This window comes from Adiantum capillus-veneris, chromosome 23 (genome assembly GCF_014529385.1).
Source record: "Adiantum capillus-veneris isolate H3 chromosome 23, ASM1452938v2, whole genome shotgun sequence".
NCBI classification, from domain to species: domain Eukaryota; kingdom Viridiplantae; phylum Streptophyta; class Polypodiopsida; order Polypodiales; family Pteridaceae; genus Adiantum; species Adiantum capillus-veneris.
In genome coordinates this window covers 23887269-23915128 of record NC_140953.1, presented here as the reverse complement: position 1 = coordinate 23915128, position 27860 = coordinate 23887269, and the positions used below count along the sequence as shown (strand labels likewise).

At 44.7% G+C, this 27860-nt stretch overlaps 1 protein-coding gene across 1 annotated transcript in view; it reads right to left on the bottom strand.

Annotated features, from left to right (window-relative positions):
- LOC147427522 (diacylglycerol O-acyltransferase 2D-like) overlaps positions 1–25968 on the bottom strand; it is a 113546-nt gene extending 87578 nt beyond the window's left edge. Inside the window, exons 1-2 of the mRNA XM_086496595.1 lie at positions 25666–25968; positions 25513–25587 (exon numbers count right to left, since the gene is read on the bottom strand). Of these exons, the coding sequence (XP_086352721.1) occupies positions 25513–25587; positions 25666–25832 (242 nt within the window). The 5' untranslated portion in view covers positions 25833–25968. The remainder of the gene's footprint in view (positions 1–25512; positions 25588–25665) is intronic.
- Positions 25969–27860: the final 1892 nt, after the last annotated feature.

The following is a 27860-nucleotide window of genomic DNA, read 5'->3' as shown; positions in this document are numbered from 1 at the left end:
TAACCACAAGGGTCCAGGCCATGAGTATAAGCAAGCAATTTCAAACATCATTTCTCACTAGTCCACCCAGGAGTAAAATCACCAATCATTGTAACCAATATTAAAACCAAAGTCAAACAATTCAAATCGGCACCAAGACAAGTTCAAAACAGAAACCATCCTTCCAAACAGGATCACCAAACAATTTCCCAAACAGATTCAAACTTGAAAAGAAATCTCGACATCAATCAAGCTCGAAAAGTTGACTGACTTTCATCTTGAAATGTCACCAGCATGTGACTACTATCTATCCTTTTTGTTGATTTATTTCTTATTATTTATTCATTTTCACTTTTTGGAAACACCCCTCTAGAAATCTAACTGCCCTACATTGCATAGCTAGTGTGGAACTGTTCAGACGGAGTCCACGCCTGAGGGCAAGAGAGCACTAAGGTTGGACAAGGACTATGGTTAGCCAAAGTGGGGTCATTGACTAGCCAAAGTGGAATCCTTTGCTAAAGAGGCTACATTTCAGTTCTTGGTGTGGCTGCAGTGTACAAAGAGGGTCAGAATGACCTAGAAAGATACAATGGCAGCATCTCCTAAAATTTAGGGAACTGCTATTTTGGACCTGAAAATGTGTTCGCGTCATTACCTCCGGAATGACAAGGGGAACATTTTATTACTCTGCCGTGAAGTCAACAGGGCAACCCGTCGGGAGATTTTTAGGCGGCAACCCCGAAACGGGAAATGGCTTGTAAATGTGCCAAGTGGCACATTTCTGTGCACTTTCCTCATGCATGAAGAAGTGGCGCTGATTTTAGAGAAGAGAGGGCTCATTTTCAGTTTCTGTCATCACAGGTTGAGAGCTATGGAGTGCTTCCTTTCCCTCTTATGTACAGTGCGGTGCCAGGAGTGATGCCCTGCACGCTACGCAATGCTCTCTCTCTCCCCTATGGCAGTATGTTATGCCCCTCTAGTGGGCTTTTCAATTGACCAATGTACAGTTGTGTGGGTTCATGCGCGATTGCCGAGACAAGAGCCTCTTGCACAGGTACTGGATTAGCTAGCGGCTAGTCCCCCGCAGGTACAGGTGATTCGGAGAGGTTTCACGTGCGAAATCTCGTCCGATTCAAAGAGCAAGTAGCCCTACAGGTGCGGGAGCTCGAGGACTTGCTACGAATGCGACCGGCACGCAAAACGGAGCCCGAAACAATGAATTACAGCCTGCTGTGTCTTTTTGCAGGTTTAGGGCTTTGGCCCTAAACGGACCCTAATACCCCCAGGAGGTTCGGGGACGCGAGGGGACCACTGTACAGGTGATCTGGCGCATTTTCGGGGCAGAAAACAGAGAATTCAGCGTGCTGCAGATTCTCGCAAGGTTTTGCAAAGTGTCCGTGTGCGTCGGGAAAGTCATCCAATGCGTGGGGATACTGCTTGTGAAGGGTCCTAGTGCAGTTATGCTGCCGAAATCGGGCCAGAACAGTTGAAATTCAGCCAAAATTGTGCGGGACAGCTTGTAGGGAACCACAGCTTTTATTCCATCTTTTAAAGAATAAAGAAATACCGAAAGGGGCGCCTGTTTAGGGGCCAATCTGGTGTCGATCATCTCATACAGGTGCAATCTAGCAACCTGTATCCCTTTCCCCTTTGTTGTGTCTTGAAAGTACAGGTAAAGTGGGCGGCAAATTAAATGGGTGAAAGCAAATAAGGTTTAAGTCTAAGGTCTACCGCCCTTTTTGGATTAAACAGGCCGGTTTCATGAAACCTGCAACAAAAATTAGGGTCAAGGTCCCTCCATAAGGTCGTAGCCGACCACCGCATGGTCCATCAACTCTTGAATAGATAGTGTTCCTCTGGTGGCGATGGTAGACCCAAGACATAACAATCACATTGGACCTCCCAGGTTATCAGCTCGAGAAGAGACAACTGTTGAGAGATGTCCAAAGACTGCAAGTTGTAATCTGCTAGGGTTTTCGTGGCAAGCATTTTAGGATACCCCACTTTGCCAGAATATGTACTTTTAAGGAAGATGCAAAAAAACATGTAACTTCGCGCAAGAATTTTCTTGAAAGCTTGCCAAGTCCTTGGAGTAGGTGCAAACGGATGTGAATGATGAACTTTGCTCAAGATGAGTGCTCCGAACTGTGCTCAAGGTTTCTTTTACTTACCGAAGGGAGAGCCTTCCGTTCCTTTAGTGAGAGAGTGCAAATGATCACAAACAAAGTGGCAAACACTGTGAATGAAGGTGCTGAGACTGAGAGATAGAGAGAGAAGAATACGACACCAAAATGTTGTCAAACCCTCCTCCGAAGGCCCCACTCTCTATGGCAAGAGCGGTCTACTATTGATTGCACAAATCTCTACAATGCAATGGACTTGCCGACTATGTCGACGACGATGAGGACGATGATTAGACGGGCTGAAATCTGAAAACGCTAATGGCTGAAATCTGCAAATCTTTTATCTGCTGAATTCTGACTCTATGTCGGTGACGACGATGCGACAACGACATGCTGAAAAAAATTGGTATGTGCACTGTAAAAATGCTCCTGATGGTAATCTGATGATCATGCTGTGTGCAACCAGAGGATATGCATCTACCCCAAGTGCGTGGGCATGCACGGTCTGCGAACAGACTCACAAAAGTGCCAGAACACTTCTCAAGCTAGGCTAATCGAACCCATGTCATGATGTAGCTTGTCCACGTACACATAGGGTTAGGTGTGCACGTGACACTCACTATAAGTAAGGAACCCTTGAGCACAGTTCGAAGCACTCATCTTGAGCAAAGTCAACATTCACTTTCGCTGCACCTTACATTGGTATCAGAGCTTTGGCAGTGTTCTGTATCACTTAAGGAAAGAACCACAAGAATTGTTTTTTCTTGTTGCGGTCGCACATAACCCAAGTCCACTTGGGTGTGTCGATGCCTAATCGTGTTTTGGAAGAGTGACAGGTAACCCAAGAAAGAAGGGCTTGTCCGGTCTCCCCTTTTCCTCTTTTCACTCATTGAGAGCGGACCGTGCACTTAGCGGCCGGCCAATCGACGTGAGGTGGGATAAAGCAACTTTGGTGCGAGCGCAAGGCCGCTAAGGGGTGCATCCGCAGGGAAGAGTCGAGCTCAGGTAAGAGAAAAGCCTTCTCAAACATCAATTGCAAGCTAAGAACTCGAGAACCTCAAGAACCCAAGAACGTCAAGAACCCAAGTTTCTCGTGAACTTAAGTAACCAAGATCTCAGTGTATGGTCATCCGAAGCGGAATGGATACTTTGCGTGAAGGTGATGAGCATGGAGGTGGTGAAGAAGAATTTTTCCCACCAAGTGGATTTTTTTCCGACCCTCCCTCTTCCCCATCTACGCCAAGGGTTGCACCAAATCCTATGGAGGCTTTGGTCAAGGTCGATGATGGACATGATACTACAACAAGAGGTGCAACGTGCCACCTTGAAGCGCGAGCGTGATCAAGCGCGCTTGGCGGCCGAAGAAAGAAAGGCAGTCTTGGATCGCGAGCGCGAAGAAAGAAGGGTACACTTGGATCGCGAGCGCGAAGAAAGAAAGGTAGCTTTGGAGCATGAGCGTGAGCAAGTGCGCTTGGCGGCCGAAGCAAGAACGGCAGCCTTGGAGCGTGAGCGTGAGCAAGCGCGTTTGGCGGCCGAAGAAAGAAGGGTAGCCTTGGAGCGTGAGCAAGTGCGCTTGGTGGCTGAAGAAAGAGGAGCAGACTTGGAATTAGAACGTGAGGTGCAGAGAGACCAACGCATGCAAGAGTTGGTCCTACAAGTACTCACCTCGAAGTTTGAGCCACTCAAGGACGTGGACGAATCATCTGGTAGCACAAGCGGATTCCAACAAACCCGTTACTGAGATGTTGATGTTCAGTAAGTATGACAGTAAGATGGATGCTACTATTATTCATTCTTGGTTGCATCAATTTAATGCTTACTCTGCGACAACTAAGAAAACAAGAAATAGCAAAGTTTAGGCGACAGCCATGTATCTTGTTGGTGATGCCATTAATTGGTATCACACACGGCAAGAGGCACAGTTGACCGCGCACCTAGAGGAAGCCGAAGAAGACGTGCCCCTTTCTTTCAATTGGGCCGACTTCCAAGACAAGCTCAAGGCGCGGTTTATGCCACCTCAGTACCTAGCACGGTTGAAAGACAATTGGCGCAATCTCAAGCAAAATGGTATGCTAGTTATGTCTTTCTCTAACCGTGTTTTGCAGCTCCGCATTCAATTACGCAAATTCGGATAATGAGCGCAAAGAGGCATTCCTTTATGGGTTGCACGAGTATATCAAGATTGCTCTCGCATAAGAGATGAAGCACAACAAAGGAAAGCCTAAGGAGAACAAGTCTTCTCATAGTACCTTTCAGACTCCTCAGAACCCACAACGGTAAGAATGGTAAGAACGGTAACTCTTCTAGCCAATCTTCCTCTACTCCTTTGGAAAAGAACTCTCAAAATAAATATAAGGGTAACGCTAAAACACCTGCTAAACCTAAGCTTACCTCGGAAACCTAAGCTAACCCCGGATGAAAAAGCCACACAAGGAATTATGGGAGGATACATAACGATAGAAGAACAAGTCATTTATGCTAAGGAAGGGTCGATGTTATCAATGTAAAGTCAAGGGTCACATTAAGAAGGCTTGTCCTAAGACAACACCACCTAAAGAACCCAAAGCACCGACAACTACCACAAGCATTTTAATGAACAATCTGAGTCTCCACATGTTTCTGACACACACATTGATGAGTCTCTCTTTAAATGTTATGGTCATGTGAAGGGTCAGCGTTTTGTCATATTGTTTGATTCAGACAGTATGCATGATGTGATTGGTGTCTCTCTTGTAGAGAGAGCCTTAGCGAGACAACTCCTCTCGAGGTGTCGAGCTTCGCTCCCGGAATGGACTCTCTCATTACGTAAGAGTGCCTTGATGTGTTTTTCACTGTTCAACAAGCTGCCTTCCATAGAAAATCTGTCGTGTCTCCTCTCTCTGGATGTGATATGATTTTGGGCATTAGATAGTTTCGTTAGCATAACCCTATCATTGATTGGGCGGACAATACTTTCACTCTAAATGCCAAAAGTGACTCTCCCATGATCATTCGTGGTGAGGAGAGTCTGCATTCTTTACCTCTCATTTCTCATGTGCATGCAAAGCGTGAATTACGCCGAGGAGCACAAGCGGCATTCATCTAAGCGTCTCCAGTTACCCAAAGCATTAAGGCTCCAGAAAGGTATTCAGCTTTGTTTACCAAGTATAAGCACCTCTTTTTGCAGGATGATCTTCCACCCCGTCTCCCTCCCGAGCGGCCAGAGGACCATCGCATCGAACTCACGGAGGGGGTACATCCAGTCAGTAAGACTCCCTACTGTTTAAACAAAACTTAGCAAAAAGAGTTAGAGCGGCAACTCACGGAGTTAGTGGCCAAAGGATTTATACGTCCTTGTTGCTCCTATCTTATTTGTCCGCAAGAAGGATGGTTCGTCTCGTTTGTGTATTGATTACAGACTTTGAACAAGATGACCGTCAAGAACAAGTTTACGATGCCTCGCATTGAGTATATCCTCAATAGACTCAATGGGGCAAAGGTTTTTAGTAAGATCGATCTCAAAAGTGAATACCATCAGGTAAGGGTATTCAAAAGAGACATCTATAAAACCGCTTTTCGCACAGAGCGAGGGCAATGGGAATATGTGGTCATGACTGTTGGATTGACAAGTGTCGTGGGTACATTTAATCGTCTCATGGTAGGCCGTTTTGGCGATATGGTTCAGTCTATTCTTTTTCATTGAGACGTGGTGCCCGTCCCCGTTACAATGTTATAAGAGCTTCAGGCGTCTGCTTTTCTGAAAGCATACCGGTCCTACCAAAGAGCAAACAGAGCAAGATGGCGCTTCCAAGCTTTACATGAAATTTTATTCAGAAATCTTCGTGTCTCGACCCCGGACTTATTAGCCACTCTCTCCCTTACTTCATCGCGCATCGGGCGCGCTCCCGTCTTCATCGCTCTGTCTTATAGGGCATAAGCCATAAAGATCACTTGCAAGAGAAGGATCAAGGATTTTTTTTCAAGCCATTGTTTTTCTCACAGACAATGCCATGGAGTGATGGATCTCTATAGCTACCAAGCCGCACAGACTCTATCACTCAAGGAAAGAACCACAAGAATTCTTTTTGCTTGTTGCGGTCGCACGTAACCCAAGTCCACTTGGGTATGTCGATTCCTAATCTTGTTTTTGAAGAGCGACAGGAAACCTAAGAAAGAAGGGCTTGTCCAACCTCCTCTTGTTTCTCTTTTCACTCATTGAGAGCGGACCGTGCACTTAGCTACCGGCCAATCGACGTGAGGTGGGAAAAAGCAACCTTGGTGTGAGCGCAAGGCTGCCAAGGGGTGCGTCTGTGGGAAAGAGAAGAGCTCGGGTAAGAGAAGATCCTTCTCTAACACACATTGCAAGCGAAAGAAGAACCTCAAGACCCTCAAGAACTCAAGAACCAAGAACCACAAGAACCCAAGTTCCTCGTGAACTTAAGAATCCAAGTTCCTCGTGAACTTAAGAAACCAAGACTTCAATGTATTGTCATTACCCGAAGCGGAATGGATACTTCGCATGGAGATGATGAGCATGGAAGTGGCGAAGAAGAATTTTCCCACCATGAGCTTTTTCCGACCTTCCGCCTTCCCCATCTACGCCAAGGATTGTGATGAGCGCGGAGCGGTGTGTGCAAGTGATAGAGCACGCGAAGAAGTGCAAGGCTTGTGCTGTGGAGAGGGGCGAAGTCTTGCAGAGTAGGGGGCGCTACAGATCAAAGGAGAGAGAGAGAGCGTCATACGATAGTTGAGGGGAATGACTTGGTGAGTAAAATGACTCACCTTCCCTTTATTAAAAGTAAAGGACCAATTTTAAAGTTAGTGGCCAAGTTCAATGTGAACTTGACCAAAAGTTAATAACCTTTAAAACTATACACAAAAGGGGGCCATTTGGGCCTTTAACCCAACAACCTCCCACTTAAAGGCATAAATGGCGCCTTTAAGCTATGTGACTCCCACCATCTGTATGCATAGCTGATGTTGTGCTTTGGATAAGCACTTAGTGAGAGCATCTGCTGGATTTTGTGATGTATGGACCTTAACCAATGTAATAAGGCCATCTCAAGCACTTCTCGAATGAAGTGATACCGCACATCAATATGCTTTGTGCGTGCATGAAACATGGCATTCTTTACCAGACATATGGCACTCTAGCTATCACAACCAAGCATAGGTGACTTGGCAGGCAAACCAAACTCAATGCATAGACGTGCTAACCAAATAGCTTCTTTAGAAGCCTCAGTGGCTAAAATATATTCAGCCTTTGTAGTAGACAATGCAACGATCTTTTGCAATCTAGAACACCATGAAACAGCACCTCCCGCAAGAGTAAACACATAGCCACTTGTGGATTTCTGTGTGTCCACATCACCAGCCATGTCAGAGTCACAAAATCCCTTCAACTCCAATGGTCCTTTACTGTAGAGACATTTGTTTTTAGTCCCTTACAAGTACCTCATAATGGACTTCACTGCATCCCAATGTAACCTGCCTGGATTAGCCATAAACCAGCTCACAACTCCCACTGCATAGGCTATGTCAGGTCTAGTAGCAACCATAGCATACATAAGTGAACCACAAGCTGAAGCGTAAGGCACAGTTTGCATGTCATTGGCTTCTTCCTTTGACTTGGGACAATCATCCTTGGAGATTTTGACATATGGCTGTAATGGCACGCCAAGAGGCTTTGCTTCAGCCATGTTAAATCTGTCCAGCACCTTTTCAATGTACTTTTCTTGCAACAAATACAATATGCGTTGGTTCCTTTGCCTTATACATGCACTCCAAGTATATGTTCAGCTGCCCCAAGGTCTTTCATTGAAAATGCAGATTTCAACTGCCCTTTAAGAGCATCAACAGTGCTTCTTTTCTTTGCAGCTATCAACATATCATCCACATAGAGCACAAGAATGATAGGGCTGTCATCCACATCACGTTTGGTATACAAAAAATGGTCTACATGGCTTCTTTTGTAACCATGTTTGAGCATGAAGCGGTCAAACTTCTTGTACCATTATCTAGATGATTGTTTTAGCCCATACAAGCTTCAATTGAGCATACATACCAAATGTTCCTTGCCTGGAATAACAAAACCCTCGGGTTGCTTCATGTAAAGCTCTTCTTCCACATCACCATGCAAGAAAGCGGTATGTACATCCATTTGGTCCATTTCCAAATCAAGAGCAGCCACTATGGCAAGCAGTACACGCAAAGTGGTCATCTTCACAACAGGAGAGAATACTTCTTGAAAGTCTATGCCCTTGGTTTGAACATATCCCTTTGCAACTAGCCTTGCCTTATACTTGGGTTTTGCATCAACTGTCTTGATTTTATACACCCATTTGTTAGAAATAGCCTTCCTTCCTTTGGGCAATTCCACCAAATCCCAAGTATGATTAGCATGCAAAGCTTTAATCTCTTCCTGCATAGCAAGCTCCCACTTGTCGCTGTGCTCACATGTCTTTGTCTCTTTATACGTAAGAGGCTCTCCCTCATCTGTCAACATAATGTAATGCAAAGAGGGATCATATCTACTCACGGGCCGTCTTGGACGAGTATACCGCCTCATCCAATGATCCACATTATCCGGCAGTGGGTTTACATCAGGTGGCATGATAAAATCATCAACAATGGGCTGATGTACATCATTTTCAACATTGTTTCGTGGATGCAAATGCCCTTTAGGAGCCTCAATTTGCTGCCCAACATCTTCTGGCTCAAACACCACTGGATCATCTACATTTTCAACTATATGTGGTGCATCCTGAGGATCAAAAATAGGCCTAACAGGTGGCTGGTCATGCTGAAATTTGACCCTTTTACGGTCATGCTTTGAGGCACAATTGTTTTGAAGAGGCAAGGGGCACAATTGTTTTGAAGCAGCCTTGCCTCATTAAAAACAACATCCCGACTGCGTATAACCCTTTTGAGCTGAGGTGACCAAATCCTATAACCCATTTGACCTTCTTCACCATATCCCATGAAAAGGCCTTTAATGGATTTGGCATTTAGTTTACTCCTCAACTCACATCTAACATGCACAAAAGCCTCGCAACCGAAAATGCGTAAGTGATCATATGAAGCAGGCTTGCCAGACCAAACCTCTTCAGGGATGTCACCTTTCATAGACATGTGAGGGGATCGATAGCATATATGGACTACAGTTTTCAAAGCTTCTTCCCAAAATCCATGAGAGATTAGCTGTGGACAGCATGCATTTTACCCTCTCACAAAGTGTCCTATTGAATCTCACTATTAGAAGAGGGGCTGTATGGCACAGTAAGCTCCCTCTTAATACCCAAATTTTCACAAAATTTGTTAAATTCAGCACTTGTGAACTACCCCCCATTGTCCGTACGCAAGCATTTTAGTTTTCTACATGTTTGGGTGGTCACAAATGCATGAAATTTCTTAAACGCAGCAAAGGCTTCATCCTTAGACTTAAGCAAATAAACCCAAATTTTCCTAGAATGATCATCAACAAAGGAGACAAAATAGCATGCACCTCCAATAGACTTAGTAGGCATGCTACATACATCAGAATGTACAAGATCAAGCACACAAGATTTACGAGAGACACCAAAGTAATAAGAACGCTTTACTTGCTTGCCATATTCACATTCATTACAAAAGTCAAGCTTTATGCCTTTAGCATCAAGCTTGGTCAAAGTACAAAGCTTAGAAAGGCCCTTTTGGCTCATATGGCCAAGCCTCTTGTGCCACAACTCCATGTGAGAGTTAATTTCAGCCAATGCAATAAACTTGTCCAACACGGCCTTTCCATACATGCAGTGAAGTGTCCCTTTCTTTGTGCCCTTTACAATCAGCCTTGAGCCTTTAGTCATTTTCCATGATCCTCTCTCAGACAAGATGCTGTAACCATGCATATCCATCTGACCAACAGAAAGCAGACTCTTCTTGATTCCCGGCACATATCTAACATCATGCAAGACAAGCTCATTTGTGCCATCTATGGAGAGATGCACAGTGCCAATACCCTCAATGGAACATGCATGATTGTTTTCAAGGTATACATGGCTATGCTTGCCTGCATCAAAAGTAGAGAAACACTCCTTGATAGGAGTCACATGAAATGAAGCACCGAAATCAACTATCCAAGTCTGGGATAATGCATCATTGACATTCAACAAAGGATCAATAAGATCACTCTTGGTGATCTGTATCTCCTCTGAATGAACAGTAAGAGAGGTATCAAGGTCATAAGCATCATCATCTGACAAAGTGGCACACAAGATGTCCTCTACATCTGACAGCTCCTCAATCACGACACTAGAAGCCACGTTGGCCTTCTCTTTGTCCTTTGAGCTATCCTGTGCATCTGTCTTGACTTCCTTCTTCTCTTTTCTTTTTGTCTCGGCCATTCTTTTTCCGTTCTAACTCGGCTTTATAGTACCTGCAATCGAGTTTCTTGTGACCTTTCTTGCCACACTGATAGCAAGTCACATCACCCCTGCCTTTGCTCGCATTTCCCCTTTCCTTACTCTTACTCGTACTCCTTTGTGCATAGACATTCTTCTTCTCTGTCCTGCCTCTAACCATGTTGGTAGAGCTGCCTCCCTCTCCACTTGCTTTTCTCCTGATTTCCTCATTCAAGATAGAACCCCTAACACCATCAAAGGTCAAATTGGGGTTATTGGACAATGAAAACACCAATGTTTCCCATGACTCAAGTAAGGTCATAAGCAAGAAGATAGCTTTCAGCTTATCATCAAAAGAAGGCAAGCCTGAATCCTGTAACTGCGACAAAGTACCTGCGAACAACGAGAAGTGCTCTGCAGCGCTCTTGGACTCATCTAGCTGCATGCCAACAAGTTTTCGTATCAAATGCACTTGGTAGACAGGCGTTGTATTCTCATACATTCCCTTTAACTTCTCCCACACATCAAAAGCACTTGTGAGACCTTTCACATCAATGACTGTCTCATCGGTCATGGCCATTTTAATGTATGTAACAGCCTTCCTGTTCACGCTAACCCATGCTTCATCTGTCATATTTTGTGGCTTTACCTGTTCAAGTGCCCCTTCATAATCCTTAAGAAATAGGATTCCCTGGATCCTATCTTTCCAAAGGTCGAAACCTATTCCATCGAACCTCCTAATCTCAAAGAGATTCTTCACATCCGAAGAAGATGAGGCCCTAGTTGCACGAATAAGAGGGCTAATACGCTGAATTTTTGGGCAAAATGCACAAAAACTGGAGTATAACCTCACAAAAGTGTACACTACAGCTCCAAATGGTCACAGGAGCAATTTGGGGCAAAATGGGTCGGTTTAGACACAAAAACAATTTCTGAAATTTATGCACAGAAAATTCCAGCGAGCGAATTTGTGCTCAAAAACAACAATTTTAGTTGTTTTTAGCTTCACAGAACATTCATAAGGCTAATGCACAGCCTTTAGAAGCATGTATGAGCAAAAGCCCCAATTTGTAGCATCAAATTGCACAAAATTGAGCCACAAATGGTCATACATAGCCAAAACTTGTCAAATATGCGTAGAGTGCATCAATTTGCACTTTCCCCAATGTAGGCGCATCATAAAACCACTTGCAAAAACCTGCGTAAATCTGAAATTTGCTGAAAACACCTACTTTGGGACCTGTTTTTCGGCAATTTCAGTGTTTTCGGGTAGCGGGGACCTAGCAAAGATGTTCCCACACCTTAATACATGATTTGCAAAACCCTTATTTTGCTGTCAGAACCTGCAATTTGCTGATTTTGACCTAATTTCAGCCTGTTTTAGGTCAATTTGACTTGCTGGGAGCCCTCTAGTGTCCGGGGACGAGTCCTTCGGCGATAAAATATAGCAAAATCTCGCGTGAAAGTTGACCTCCTTGGCTGAAAATCAGCGTTTGTAGGTTTGGGAGCAAACCTTTAAAACTATACACAAAAGGGGGCCATTTGGGCCTTTAACCCAACAGGATTGTACCAAATCCTATGGAGGCTTTGATCAAGACGATGATGGACAGGAAGAAGTTACAACAAGAAGCGCAACACGCCACCTTGGAGCGCGAGCGCAAAGAAAGAAAAGCAGAATGAAAGGCGGCATTCGATCGTGAACACAAAGAAAGAATGGCAGCCATAGCACGTGAACAAGAAGAAAGAATGGCAGTCATAGAACGTGAGCACAACGAAAGGAAAGCCGCATTGGTCCTACTATTTTCTAATGTGCAGACGCAGATCGCGAAGAATCAAGAGAAGGAGCCTCTCTCAGTCTTTTCTTCTCCCAAGCACGACATACATGAATTGCATGATAATGATAAGCATGATGATTTGCATGATCAAGATGTGATTATTCACGAGCATGATGATTCGCATGATCAAGATGTGATTATTCACAAGCATGATGAATTGCATGATAATGATGTGATTATTCACAAGCATGATGAATTGCAGGATAAAGATGTGATTGTTCACAAGGATGATAGTTTAGTTGATGCTTTTTCTAGTGAAGCCCCATTGCAGATTCGATCAATCACGACGAACCGATCTCGGCTCTCGTGTCGAGGTCCAAAGAACCTCCACAGCAAGTAGTCTTGTTCGAATGATTAGTCAACACGCATTGTTCGAGTGTTCCATTCGTGATGCTTTCCTGTATTTTCGTCACCGTCCTTATGTGATCCCTTCGTAGGTATGTCATATTGCACGATGAACACGATTCACTCATGAATGAACACGGATGTATACGGATGACTCATGAAAAGATGAAATGTTTGCACCCAAGGAATTCGCATTCCATGTCTCTTCCTTGGAATGACACAGTATCTCAACGAGCACAAGAAGGATTGAGCGTCAATAGGCATTTCCATTGTGATTTGCCACAGTTGATTGATTTAGATCAAAAAGTCAAGATTCGATCCCATTGTTTGTGAGTGTTTGATGAATGGTTTGGCAATCCGTCACTATATTCATCTACATTGCATGCACAGTCTTTAAAGAAGACTAGAATTTTTCCGGTCATTTTACATGGAATCGGTATGCTCATTTTTTTTGTTGAAAGTGGTTTCAGGAATTTTCATCCTCCGAGACTCTTGAAGAAGATAGGACTATAGACGAAGTTGAAGCATTGAAGGAGCCACAGACGACTTTGTCACTTTCGGCACGGCCCAAAGAAGCAAGCGTTGCCGACCTTTATGAAGTTCAAGTATCGCATGACCCACGCATCAGAGTGGGCCGACGAAGAGTCCTTCACAAGATTCCAAACGCTGTTGGCGATCTCCCTCGACGCCATACAATTCGGTACCAGTACCTCACTTTGAAAAGGAGGCGATGTCACGTGCACATCTAACCCTATGTGTACGTGGACAAGCTACTTCATGACATGGGTTCAATCAGCCTAGCTTAGAAGTGTTCTGACACTTCCGTGAGTCTGTTCGCAGACCAAGCATGCCAGACACTTAGAGTGGCAGAAGAGGCAGTAGGAACCTTGTGTTCAACAGTGCACCTTCTTGGCAAGACCCCCCCCCCCCCCCCCCCCCCCCACACGGCGGCAATCAACCAAGCATTTTCAGCCAATAGAACAAGCGTTTTTCTCAAGTGCAGATCAGCCCAGCGTTTTGCAACTTGCAGATCAACCTGGCGATAGCAGCACTCATCAAATCACCTAGCGTTTTTGCATCAAGAAGCAGATCAGCCCAACGTTTTTGCATTGCAAATTTACCTCAGCGTTTTGCAGATTCCTAGCGACAGATTCAGCCCTAGTAGTAGCGTTTTCAGTTTTCAATAGTCATCATCCGCAGAATTGCCCCCAAACCTCGCAGACCTCACCTTCCCGCAACAGATCCTCGCCGCACGGTCACATCAATAAGAGTTTGCAGATTCAGCCCGAAAAACGCAGATTTCGGCATCTACGTTTTCAGTGTGTCGTCGTCGCATCGTCATCATCGCTGTCGTCACCGACATTGTTAGATGCAACAAAATGATTGTTTGCGCTTTGCTCAAGATGAGTGCTCCGAACTGTGCTCAAGGTTCCTTTTAGTTCTTATGGAAGGGAGAGCCTTCCGTTCTTAATGGAAAGTGGTATGATCACAAACAAAGTGAATGGACACTGTGTGTGCAAGTGTATGAGATTGAGATATAGAGAGATAAGAGAGATACGACACCAGAAACGTTGTAAAACCCTCCTCCGAAGGCCCCACTCTCGTCGGCGAGAGTGGTCTACTTATTGATTGCACAAAGTGGTACAAAGCGGATGGAATGGACTGATGCAACTTGGGACTATACCGATGATGACGACGGTGATGACGACAATGACTTTAGGGCTGAGATCTGTGGTCTTCTCTCTGCTGAATTTCAAGCCTGTTTCGGTGGCTGAAATTGACTGTTTTGGCTGCGTTTTTATGGGCTGAAAATGGGGGTCTTTTGCAACCAACTAGGGCTGAATCTGCTGCTGTCCAATAGGCTTGAAAATGCTGACAATCTGATGCGGTAAGGCTGAAAACCAAAAACACTGATGGCTGTGGTAGAGTTAGTAAAAACGCTAGTCAATTCTGGGACTGTAGCGGTGATGCAAGCTCAAAACGCTAGGGCACTGTGGGAGATGCTGAGGATATGCAAAACGCCAGGGCTTAGTGGAAAACCCAAAACGCTAGGTCTAGGTATCTGTGGCGATGAGGGAAACACAAACGCTGGGAGTGCTGATGGGTTCTTGCTGAGAAGGTGCCTATTGAGCGGGAGCTCCTGTTGCCTCTTCTGCCAAAAAGTGCTAACTTGGGTTTGCTTATATATTAACTTACCAAAATTGCCCTACCTACTTTTGTGGAAAGTCACTTAAAAATAATTAGTGAAAAATACCAAAAATAGGAAAAATAGGCTAAATGCATTGGAAAATTTCCCTGACTGAATCTGATGGATTCTGAAGGGAATACTAATGATCATGCTGTGTGCAACCAGAGGATATGCATCTATGCTAAGTGACTGGGCATGCACGGTCTACGAATAGACTCACAAAAGTGCCAGATCACTTCTAAATCTAGACTGACTGAAGTGACTGAACCCTGATTATGTTGTAGCTTGTCCACGGACACATAGGGTTGGATGTGTCACGTGACATCCCCTCCTTTTCAAAATGAGGTACTCGTACCGAACTGTATGGCGTCGAGGGAGATCGCCGATAGCATCCGGAATCCTGGAAGGGACTCTTCGCCGGCCCACTCTGATGTGTGGGTCGTGGAGTACTTGAACTTCATAAAGGTCTGCAACGCTTGCTTCTTTGGGCCGCGCCGAGAGCGACTCAAAGTCTTCTGTGGCTCCTTCCTTGCTTCAACTTCGTCTAGAGACCTGCTTCTTTTGTCTTCAAGAATCTCCATGGCTGAAAATTCCTGAAACCATTTCCAACACAAAAACATGAACATACCCATTCCATGTAAAGTGAAGGGAAAAAATCTTGTCTTCCTCAAAAACTGTGCATGCAATGTAGATGAACAAATAGACGGAGTAACAACCCGTTCATCAAACACATGCAAACAATGAGATCGAATCTTTCTCTTTTGATCTAGAGCAATCAACTGTGGCAATTCACAATGGAAATGCCCATGCTTGGTGCTCATACTTTCATGTGCTCTTTCTACAACTGTGTCGTGCCAAGGAAGAGACATGGAATGTGACTTCCTTGAATGCATACTTTTCAGCTTTTCATGAAAAATCCGCATACATTCGTGCTCATCCATGAGAGAAACGTGTTCAACATACAATATGTCATGCCTAGGAAAAGGGATCATATAATGATGCTCACTAAAATACAGGAAACGATCACAAATGAAACATTCGAACAATGCGTGTGTATCAATCATGCGAACACATAATACTTCCTGTGAGGGTTCCTTGGACCTAGGCTCGAGAGCCAAGATTGGTTCTTCCTGAATGATCGAATCGTCCTGTGGGGATTCTTTGGACCTCGACTCGAAAGCCAAGATCGTTTCTTCGTGATTGATCGAATCTACAACGAAGTTAGCTTCGCTAGAAAAAGCATCCACTAACACATCATCCTTGTGAACAATCACATCATCTTCATACAACTCATCATGCTTGTGAGAAATCACATCTTGATCATGCAAATCATCATGCTTGTCATTGTCATTCAAATCATCATGCAAATCATTGTCAATCAAATCATCATCATGCTTCACACAATCATGCAAATCCTGTGTAGCATGTGTTGGAGAAGAAGAGACTGAGAGAGTCTATTTTTCCCGAATCTATTGCATCTGTGCCTGAGCTTGAGAAAAGAGTCGCAAGAACTCTTCCCTTCTTGCTTTGATCTCGCGATCAAATTCTACTTGTCTTGCTTTGCTCTTTGCTTGTCTTTCTGCTTCGTCTTCTGCATGTCTGCGTTCCATTTCTGCTTTTCTTTCTTTGCATTCACGATCCAATTTGGCTTGTCGTTCTTCGGCTTCCAAGCGTGCTTGCTCGCTCTCACGTGCTATGGCTGCCATTCTTTCTTGGCGTGTACACTCTATGGCTGCTATTCTTGCGGCATTTCTTGCTTCGTGTTGTAAATTCTGTTCCATAAACAATAGCTCCAACTTCTCCATTGGAGTTAGTGCAATCGGTGTCGTAGATGGGGAAGGGTCGGAAAAACCTCCAGGTGGGGAAAATTCTTCTTCGCCTCTTTCATGCTCATCACCTCCAAGCGAAGTATTCATTCCGCTTCGAGTGATGACCATTCTGCAATCGTGGGTTCTTGTGGGTTCTTGTGGTCTTGGGTTCTTAAGTTCGCGAGGAACTTGGGTTCTTGAGGTTTTCTTTCGCTTGCAAACCGTGTTTGAGAAGGATCTTTTCTTCACCCAAGTTCTACTCCTTTCTACGGGCGCACCCCTTGGCGGCCTTGCGCTCACACCAAGGTTGCTTTTTCCCACCTCACGTCGATTGGCCGGCCGCTAAGTGCACGGTCCGCTCTCAATGAGTGAAAAGAGACACAAGGGGAGGCTGGACAAGCCCTTCTTTCTTGGGATTCCTGTCACTCTTCAAAAAACACAATTAGGAATCGACACGCCCGAGCGAACTCGGATTCGTGCGACCTCAACAAGCAAAAAAAATTCTTGTGGTTCTTGTGGTTCTTTCCTTGAGTGATACAAAACACTACCAAAGCTCTGATACCAATGTTAGGTGCTGCGGAATGATTGTTTGCGCTTTGCTCAAGATGAGTGCTCCGAACTGTGCTCAAGGTTCCTTTTAGTTCTTACGGAAGGGAGAGCCTTCCGTTCTTAATGGAAAGTGTTATGATCACAAACAAAGTGAATGGACACTGTGCGTGCAAGTGTATGAGACTGAGAGATAAAGAGATAAGAGAGATACGACACCAGAGACGTTGTAAAACCCTCCTCCGAAGGCCCCACTCTCGTCAGCGAGAGTGGTCTACTTATTGATTGCACACAGTGGTACAATGCGGATGCAATGGATTGATGCAACTTGGGACTATGCCGATGACGACGACGACTCTAGGGCTGAAATCTGTGGTCTTCTATCTGCTGAATTTTGGGGTTGTTTCGGTGGCTGAAAATGACTCTTTTGGCTGCATTTTTATAGGCTGAAAATGGAGGTCTTTTGCAACCAACTAGGGCTGAATCTGCTGCTGTCCAATAGGCTTGAAAACGCTGACAATCTGATGCGGTAAGGCTGAAAACCAAAAACGTTGATGGCTGTGGTAGCATTAGTAAAAACGCTAGTCAATTCTGGGACTGTAGCGATGATGCAAGCTGAAAATGCTAGGGCATTGTGGGAGATGCTGAGAATATGCAAAACGCCAGGGCTTAGTGGAAAACCCAAAACGCTAGGGCTAGGTATCTGTGGCGATGAGGGAAACACAAACGCTGGGGATGCGGATGGGTTCTTGCTGAAAAGGTGCCTGTTGAGCGGGAGCTCCTGTTGCCTCTTCTGCCAGAAAGTGCTAACTTGGGTTTGCTTATATATTAACTTAGCAAAATTGCCCTACCTACTTTTGTTGGAAAGTCACTTAAAAATAATAAGTGAAAAATACCAAAAAGAGGGAAAATAGGCTGAATGCACTCGAAAATTCCCTTGACTGAATTTGATGGATTCTGAAGGGAATACTGATGATCATGTTGTATGCAACCAGAGGATATGCATCTATGCTAAGTGACTGGGCATGCACGGTCTACGAATAGACTCACAAAAGTGCCAGATTACTTCTAAATCTAGACTGACTGGACTGACTAAACCCTGATCATGTTGTAGCTTGTCCACGGACACATAGGGTTGGATGTGTCACATGACAGACAGAGTCAGAATTAACAGATAAAAGATTTGCAGATTTCAGCCATTAGCTTTTTCAGATTTCAGCTCGTCTAGTCATCATCCTCATCGTCGTCGACATCGTCGACAAGTCCATTGCATTGTAGATATTTGTGCAATCAATAGTAGACCGCTCTCGCCATAGAGAGTGGGGCCTTCGAAGGAGGGTTTGACAACATTCTGGTGTCGTATTCTTCTCTCTCTATCTTTCAGTCTCAGCACCCTCATTCACAGTGTTTGCCACTTTGTTTGTGATCATTTGCACTCTCTCACTAAAGGTACGGAAGGGAGAGGCTCTCCCTTCCGTAAGTAAAAGGAACCTTGAGCACAGTTCGGAGCACTCATCTTGAGCAAAGTTCATCATTCACATCCGCTACACCTTACAGAGAGAGTGCAATGATCACAACAAAGTGAAAGCTACTGTGAATGAAGGTGTTGAGAGAGAGAGAGAGAGAGAGAGAGAGAGAGAGAGAAGAATACGACACGAGACGGTTCTCAAACCCTCCTCCAAGGACCCCTCTCTCTATGGCGAGAGAAGTCTATGCTATTGATTGCACAATCTGGTATAATGGCCTAGATGCAATGGACTTGTCAACGACAATGATGACGATGACGAGAACGGGCTGAAATCTGAAATCTGCAAAACGTGTTGATCTCTGGCACTGTGTCGGGGCAAGGACGGCAATGGCGACGACGCGAAGACGATGAGCTGAAAATGCAGATGCTGAAATCTACGAGTAGCGGGCTGAAACTGAAAAAGCTGGCTGATCTGACAGTACGACGAGGGTCTGCTGCGGGTAGGTGAGATCTGCCAGGCTAGGGGCTAGATCTGCTGTGTCTAAGTGCTGGAAACTGAAAACGCTGATGTGCTTGGGCTGATCTGATGCCGGAATCTGCAAACGCTAGGCTAAGTGCTGCAAACTGAAAACGCCAGTTAATCTGTAGCAAAAACGACAGGCCGATCTGCAACCTGCTTCTATTGGTTGGAAACGCTAGGACCTCCTGTCGGTCTTGCTGAAAAGGTACACTGCAAGTTGCTGGAATTTCTTCTGCCTCTTCTGCCAGAAAGTGCTAGCACTAGGTTTCTTTTATAGTAGCTTAGCAAATTTGCCCTACTTACCTTTCCAACAAAGTCACTTATTAAATAATAAGTGAAAAATGAGTAAATAGGGGAAATGGGTTCTATGCACTGTAAAATGCTCATGATGGATACTGAAGGTCATGCTGATGATCGTGTTGTGTGCAACCAGAGGATATGCAACTACTCTAAGTGCCTGGACATGCACGGCCTGCGCACAGGCTCACGAAGGTGCCAGAACATTTCCTAAGCTGACCTGGACCCTAGACCTGAAATAGCTTGTCCACATGCACATAGGGTTAGATATGCATGTGACATCATAGTCCCGGACTTGACGATGACACCATCGTCGAGCGTCGTCGTCGTTGTCATCGTCACAGTCACCGTCGTCGTCGTCGTCGATCTCATCATCGTCGACATAGACCAACAGTGCCCGTCGTCGACATCACCGTCTTCGACACATCATTGTCTTTGACACACTACCATCGTCGAGACTTTATCGTCGTCGACAAAGACCCTTAGTACCTCGTCGTCGACTTTATCTTCTTCGACATAGACCTCGTTGTGGACCTCCCGTCCTCAACATAGAACACGCAGTACTCGTCGTCGACATCATCGTCTTCGACATAGTCCCCTTCAGTACCTCAGTACCCCTTCAGTACCTCAGTACCTAGCATCAGTAGCATTAGTACCCATTAGCATTAGCATCTCAGCATTTAGTCATTGTAGCAGCATTGTGCGAGAATAAAGAAAGTACTTGCTCTGGCAACAGAGTAAGGGGGCCCTCAAGGGTTGGGACCCGACATCCTTGTGTCGTCTCTTTTCTCTTTCGTCTCTCTCTTTCTTTCAGCTCAATTCAATTCAGTTCTTTCAAGTGAAGTAAAGTGTTCCTTGTGTTTGTGTGCGGAATCCTTATTCTCTTCTGCTGCACCTGACAGTGCCGGACCCTTGAGAGAGTTGGTTGGGACCCCATTGGGTGTCATTCTCTCTCTCTCTCTCTCTCTCTCTCTCTCTCTCTCTCTCTCTCTCTCTCTCTCTCTCTCTCTCTCTCTCTCTCTCTCTCTCTCTCTACTACTCTCTCTCAATCCCTCTCTTCGGGGAAAGTGAAAGGAACCATCAATCAAACTAAAAGGAATCACTAACGCAAGGAAAAGAAGTAAAGGATTTGTGGAAGTGTAAAACCTAGATCTTCACCATTTCAATTCCGTTACACCTGATACAAGAAGACGCTTTGTTTGGCGCAAGAGTGCGAAGCCAAAGACAAAAGCAAGAACTAACAAGAGGACAAAGACGAAGGCAAGATTGACAGAGATAACGGTGTTAAAGAATTGATAGAGGAGATCGCCATGGCGATCAAAGTGGCTACAATGCTAGATTTATAGTCAGTTGGTGGTTGCGGCAACGAGCTTCAGCCAGGAAGAAGCATGCAAGCGGCAGAGGGGCAAAATGAATCTCCCTACAAATACTTTGGACCCTTGTGTTGGAGTTCGAGCTATGGGTGTTTAAACCCGTAAGTCAGAGTTCAAGGCACATGCATCTCACAAGGAACCAATCAAACGTATTTAAAACACTATGGATGAGTGCACCAATTCATTGTTGTTGGCCGGATTATGGACAAGATGTGTTTCAAAATTCATTGTCTAAGAAAGTTTCGACGTGATGTGTTCACAATTCACAAACGGGGATTCTTGGACATAGTGTGGTCTACAGTTCAATTTTCTATGGGGCAAGAAATGCTCAAGATGGAATTCTTATAAGGTAAAAAGTCCGCAGTCATGGAACAACCGAGGTATATCTAGTAGACTGATCGGTTGCTGGTGTGAGTGTTCACAGACCATGCATGCCCAGTCACTTAGTGTAGATGCATATCCTCTGGTTGCACACAGCATGATCATAAGCATTCCCATCAGAATCCATCAGAATCCTTCAGGGGAATTTTCCAGTGCATTTAGCCTATTTTCCCTATTTTTGACATTTTTCACTTATTATTTTTAAGTGACTTTTGTTGGAAAGTAGGTAGGACAATTTTGCTACGTTTGTATATAAGCAAACTAGAGCTAGCACTTTCTGGTAGAAGGGGCAGCAAGAGCACCTTGCTCAACAGGCAACTTCTCAGCAAGACCAACCCCCACGACAACTCTGGCGTTTTCTCTCAATAGAAGGCCTAGCGTTTTTGCACCAGATCAGCCAGCATTTTTGCACTTGCAGATTCCCGGCGACAGTAGACAGTAGATCAGCCCTAGCGTTAGCAGATTCCCACAGCAACACAGCAGATTTCCTAGCGTTAGCAGATTTGCCCACAAGGTCAGTTTTCAGCCCTGGCGTTTTTGGTTTGCAAATCAACCTCAGCGTTTTTGCAGATCATCGCGACAGAATCAGCCATAGGACCAGTGTTTTCAGTTTTCAGCCTTTAGCACTAGCAGATCAAGTCCCGAACCTCGCAGATCTCACCTTCCCACAGCAGATCCTCGCCACACGGTCAGATCCCACAAAGTTTACAGATTCAGCCCGGAAAACGCAGATTTCAGCATCTGCGTTTTCAGCGCGTCGTCGTCGTACCGTCATCATCGATATCGTCACCGACATAGAGTCAGAATTCAGCAGATAGAAGATTTGCAGATTTCAGCCCTTAGAGTTTTCAGATTTCAGCCCGTCTCGTTGTCGTCCACATCGTCGGCAAGTCCAAGTACTGTAGAGATTTGTGTAATCATAAGTAGACCGCTCTCGCCATAGAGAGTGGGGCCTTCGGAGGAGGGTTTTACAACGTCTCTGGTGTCGTATTCTCTTCTCTCTCTATCTCTCAGTCTCATACACTTTCACGCACAGTGTCCATTCACTTTGTTTGTGATCATTGCACTCCCTCATTAAGAACGGAAGGCTCTTCCTTTCATAAGAACAAAAGGAACCTTGAGCACAGTTCGGAGCACTCATCTTGAGCGAAGTTCAAACATTCATTCCGCTGCACCTTACAGCTGTGGTGTCCATGGTACCTTCTTCGACTTGGTCTCACTATTTATGTTGACTATGAGTTGCAAAGAGGATGTTAAAGTTGTTGGGATGTCCATGGTAGCTTCTTCATCGACTTGGTCTCACTTAATCCACTATGAGCTGATTATGAGCTGCAGAGAAGATGTTAAAAGTTGTTGGGGTGTCCATGGTAGCTTCTTTATCGACTTGGTCTCACTTATCTCCACTATGAGCTGCAGAGAGGATATTAAAGTTGAAGCATCTCAAGTGAATAGCCCAATGTGATCCCAACATTTATTTTGGCTTTAAGTATTTGTTTTACTTATTTGTCAAAATCTAGATAGGGCAATTTACTAAGGTGAGTACATAAGCACCACCTTGCCCCCATTGTATTATCATCAATTCATTGCCAAGATTGGTTGGTTCAGCAGTATCTCTCTCTCTGTTTCTCTCTCGCGTGTATTCTCGCCATTGCTCTACGCTTTCGCATCGTCAACTTTGACATCTTGAACTCCTTGGTCTTCTTACTTTTTTCTCATTGTCTAAACTGTCAGAAGAGGACAAGGTCTCCTCCTCTAAACTACTAGATTGCTTTATGTGCTTTCTAGACTTTTTCTTGGATCTACTTTCGTGCTTTTTTTGCTTTTCGTGGTCATTTTCCGCTTCTTTCGCTTTTTCTCATCCTCACTAGAACTAGAGGAAGAGAAATTGTCAGAACTGACTGAAGATGAAAGAAAAATAGGGGTCATCCTCAAAACAAACACGCTTCTTGGCTCTCCTAGCCTCCTCAAAAGTCGATTTCCGGCCCAAATAATTGTGATAATCTGTTGTGCTTTGTGCTTTGCATCAACTGTCTGACCTTCTTGTCAAGACCTTTGTTAAACTCTTTTTGCAAATACAATTTTTTATTTTCTGCACTCGGCTTTGTTTTCTGCTTCATTGCCGACTGAGAGGTGTATGGAAGGCTTTATGTCATCTACAGGGCACCTTATCATGTGGTTGAGTCTTCAAATATTTCACATATTTCGGGTCTTTGAAGTACTTGATCAATTTTTATACACATGTCAACTAGCAATTGTCGTCGGTACTTTGTCTTGTCTAGATCCTCAACCGTTGGAATCTCTGTCGATTTCTTGCTAGAATAAGGGTTCTCTTCGTCTCCCCATAGATAAGTAGTCAAAGGGGTATCATCTCTATCAGCAGATTCATTGCTAGAACCCATGTGTGTTGCAAAAAAGATCGGATCCTCTGTAGAAGAAGAAACATTGAGCTTTGATACCACTAGTACAAGCTTGGACACTCCAAGCGAGAAATCAATAGCAACACATAAATAGAAATTGCAAATAACAGAACTTGAAGAGAGAGAGAGAGAGCGAGAGAGAGTCGACACAGAACAGTGGAGTTCCATTTCCAAATGCACTCGCCCCGCCCCTTCTGGTATTTCTTTATTGATTGCCGATCACAAAGTACAATCTCAAGGGTCCAACTCTCCGAGACTTTGCAGAGTGCCACCAAGGGTCCTTATAAACTTACAATGGATGCCCAAACGCAGAGCCACACACCAATCCCAAAAGCTTCAGACCCCAAAAGCAAGGCCAAAACTGGCGTTTACAATTCCTTGTTGTCCATTCTCTACTACGTCAACAATTTTCGCGTTTTGCGGGCCAGCTTGCCACGTCATTAGCAGTCTATGTTTTTCAGCATAGCCTACCAGGTCAATAGTTGGTGTCAATTTTTAAGTAGGATGTAGGCCCCTCGGCCAGTGTCAGAAGGTTAGGTTTTAATAAAAACCCAGCCCCTCTATCTTTAGTGTATGACACGTCACAAACTTGTGACAAACAAAGCCTAGTAGTTTACGAAGGATGGTGTAGCAAACGAGTCAAGAATTGTCCATCTTTGTTTTTCAAATTCTGGGCACGTGGGGAGATTCTTTGGTTTTGTCCAGATCAGCCAATTGTTGGCCTTAGTGATGGGCACCCTAATTTTTTGCCGCGACTATTTTATTTTTCCCACATTTTATGGGCTGTGGGCTTTGAGTTGTGGGTTGGTCATTTTGCTTGGTCCCCTATATAAGGGAGGGAGGTGCATCCGATGAGTCTTGTACTTCTCTTGTGTAGCAAAGTTGCCCCGATAGGGCTTGCCCACTCTCTCTCTCTCTCTCTCTCTCTCTCTCTCTCTCTCTCTCTCTCTCTCTCTCTCGCTCTCGTCACCACACCTTCCGTTGCACTTTGACAGATATGTCTTTGATCAATGCACAAGTTCGCTTTTTAGATAAAAGAAGCTTGTTCCCATGGTAGCGGATTGGGATGATGATTCTCAAAACCCAGCATTCGCAAGGGCCTTGGACTGAAACGAGCAAACGCAAATTAAAAGAATATGAAAGTTGCATGCTTCTAAGCAGGAGAAGAAGACATGCCCCAGATGTGGTGAGACCGGTCACATCAAGAAGGATTGTCCACAAAAGCCCGCTCCAAAGGACTCTCAGTCCCAAGATTTTAAAGAGACTTTCAAATGTTTGTTGATACCACATAAATAAGTGTTTGAGCACTCGATATCCTTGGCACAAAAATAGAATGTAAATAGAGGAGTGCCAAGAGGTCTCCACCACTTCAAGATTTCTAACCAAGGGATTCATTTCATGGTCACTCTTAATTAGGATGGGAGGAAAGTTACTTTCTTGTATCTGCCTAACCTTGGTCTTCAATTGCTTTCAGGGAAGGAGGCTAGCAAGTTGGCCTTCCTAATGGAGTTTCAAGGGGAAAACTTAATAGTATTAGCGATATCATTTTCCACAAGATGCAAGGAGCTTCGAATCTAATGGGTCTTCCCGTTGAAAGCCATCCACATATAACTTTCGTTGATACAGCAGCCTAATATATATGTGGGGGCCTCTCCAATCAAAGCATTGATAACTTTGCATCCTTACATCCTACCATCATAACATCCTTACATCGTTCTTCTCCAAGAGCAGTCTTTGTTTCTTACCAGCTTAGCCCTGCAAGAGCAGTATTATGCATGCCCAAACAGACAGTTTGCATCTCTAGCATCAAGCTGTCCTATCATGGAGCATGGAAACAAGAAAGAGAAAGATGCTTCCCATAAATTCAAATGTTACCTTGCAACACTTTCTGCAACAACACTCTTCTCGAAAAGAGGGATGACCATAAGCCCGAGTAATACCACAAATAACCTATGGTAGACAAACAAAGGGAGCAATGAGATCAAGCATAGAAACGTACTGGATAAACAAAGGATACATGCAGCTCACGTTAAGCTCCATCGTGAAGGCAGAACGAAAAGCATTAACAGCAACAGGATGGCAACCAGGTGAATGCTTGAAAGCCATAAGGACACAGCCAAAAGGCTCTTCAGTTTGCTCGTCTGCTGTGATCGGATTACAAAAAACTTGCTCTCCCCCTTTGTGTCGGTGGCCATCTCCTGTGAACAAGGAAACAAAGCCAGAGGGCCGCTTGATGGTTTTGTGTGTGTGTGTGTGTGTGTGTGTGTGTGTGTGTGTGAGAGAGAGAGAGAGAGAGAGAGGGAGAGAAGGCGGGGGAGGAAGTAGCTGGAAGTATGTATGTGCGTAGGTGTGTGCGTGAGAGATAACCCAACGCACAAGCACACACAAACTGGAGTGGGAATCGATACTGTGTGGACGAAAGGGACCTCTGAAGGTAGGAGAAGCAGGCGAACACACAGAAAGGCGAGGGAGAGAGAAAGAATCGCAGTTTTCCTCCTTGATTAGCTAGGTAATGAATCGTAGGTTGGCCGCCGATATACGTCGTCAAGGACCCATCTCTTCTTAAAAGCGAAGTACATTCCTCGATCATCCGACTCTGGAGTCTGCACACACACAGATTGCTTTTTGCCTTTTAACGGTTGAACCAAAAGTTGCGACCTGCTGTACACTTGTAGGCCCTGCCTCAGGCCTTGGAGAACACAGGCACACGGTCCCCTAAGGGGAATGGTTTTAGGGCCCAAAATTAGGGGACAGAGTGTCTATTGCCAGCTAAACTAGGGTGAACTAGCCTCATTGATAACTGACACGGGCACGACTCGCGGGATCAACGACAGGGGCAAGATCGGCCGTTGATCTCATGCCCAGTTAAATAAAAAAGTAGCGTCCCCTGCTGTGCATCCGCCCCCTTCGAACCCACGACCTCCCGCTCCGTAGCCCACAGCCTTAACCACCTGCCCTATCGCGAGTTGCTGATAGCATTGCAACTTTGCGCAATCAAAACCCTGCCCCCCCCCCCCCCCCCCCCCCCCCCCCCTTCCTTTGCGTCGATTTGACGGCCCAAATCGTGCGCCCGGCCGTCCACTTGCCCCTGCCTTGATCCCGCGAATTGGACCCCGTGTTATATATAAACGAGGGTGAACTAGGGAGCAAGCTGGGGTGGTGTACAATCGTCATGCCCACACACACACACATAACCCACAATAGGGTGGTGGTAAGCATTCACCAATCTAGAATGGACCACACTACCTAGGTGAAATCTTACGTGTAGGGCTAGTTTTCAAACAAGTTTTGAATACTTTAAACCTTTGGAAACACCCACTCACCCACTTTTTGTTACACTTCTTAGCTTGCTTAACATTGCTCTCATCAATACATAACATATCAAAATGTTTTCATAAGAAATCCTTAGCTAGATGTATGCTCTCATTGGTTAATCCTATCATAACTGGAGATTGGGATTGATAACCATTCATGAGAAAAAGTGGGCTACATTCGGTGGAAACATGCTTTGCACTATTGTACCCAAGATAGGTAGATGGTCTTGCCAATCTGTCTGCTTCTTACTAACATAGGCTTGTTATGTATCTTCTAATACCTAGTTTACTTGCTTAGTATGTCCATTTGCCCATTTGCACCTAGGACTACTTGGGCACTTTTTTCTCTCATTAAGAGGTTTTTGTCCCTCGTAGTTGGTATGTATGCCCATCACTCCAGGGCTATCTTATCTTGTATTCTCACACTTATTAATGCACTCTCGTTTTTGTGTGCCTTGAGCTTCTTCTCCATCTCCAAGTGTGTGTGTGCATTCTTGCAACCCTAAATCCAACAATTGGTATTAGAGCAGGTAGTGTGCCCCTGGGCATACTCCCCAACACTCCCTACTCACTTTCTCCGATTTGGGTCAGCTTTAGTGACTGTCAACACGTCGATAAATACTTTGGGGTTTTGATTCAACTCATTTTGGCTTCTGTTTCCACTACTCCAAGTATTGCACAAGCAATTTTGTCCTTTTTTGCAAAATTTATTTAATTGAAAATTTTAAAATAATAGGTCTTTGATAGTCTATTGTGGTTTGTGTTATATAGCATGAATAGTTTCTCTTCAGTTTCTACTTAGTTTGGCATTTTCTACATTAGGACATGTAATGGAATATGGCTATAACATTGGCTGTAACGGAAATTGAAATTATAATAGTGAGCATTTCCTTTAAGAGAATTCTTAAA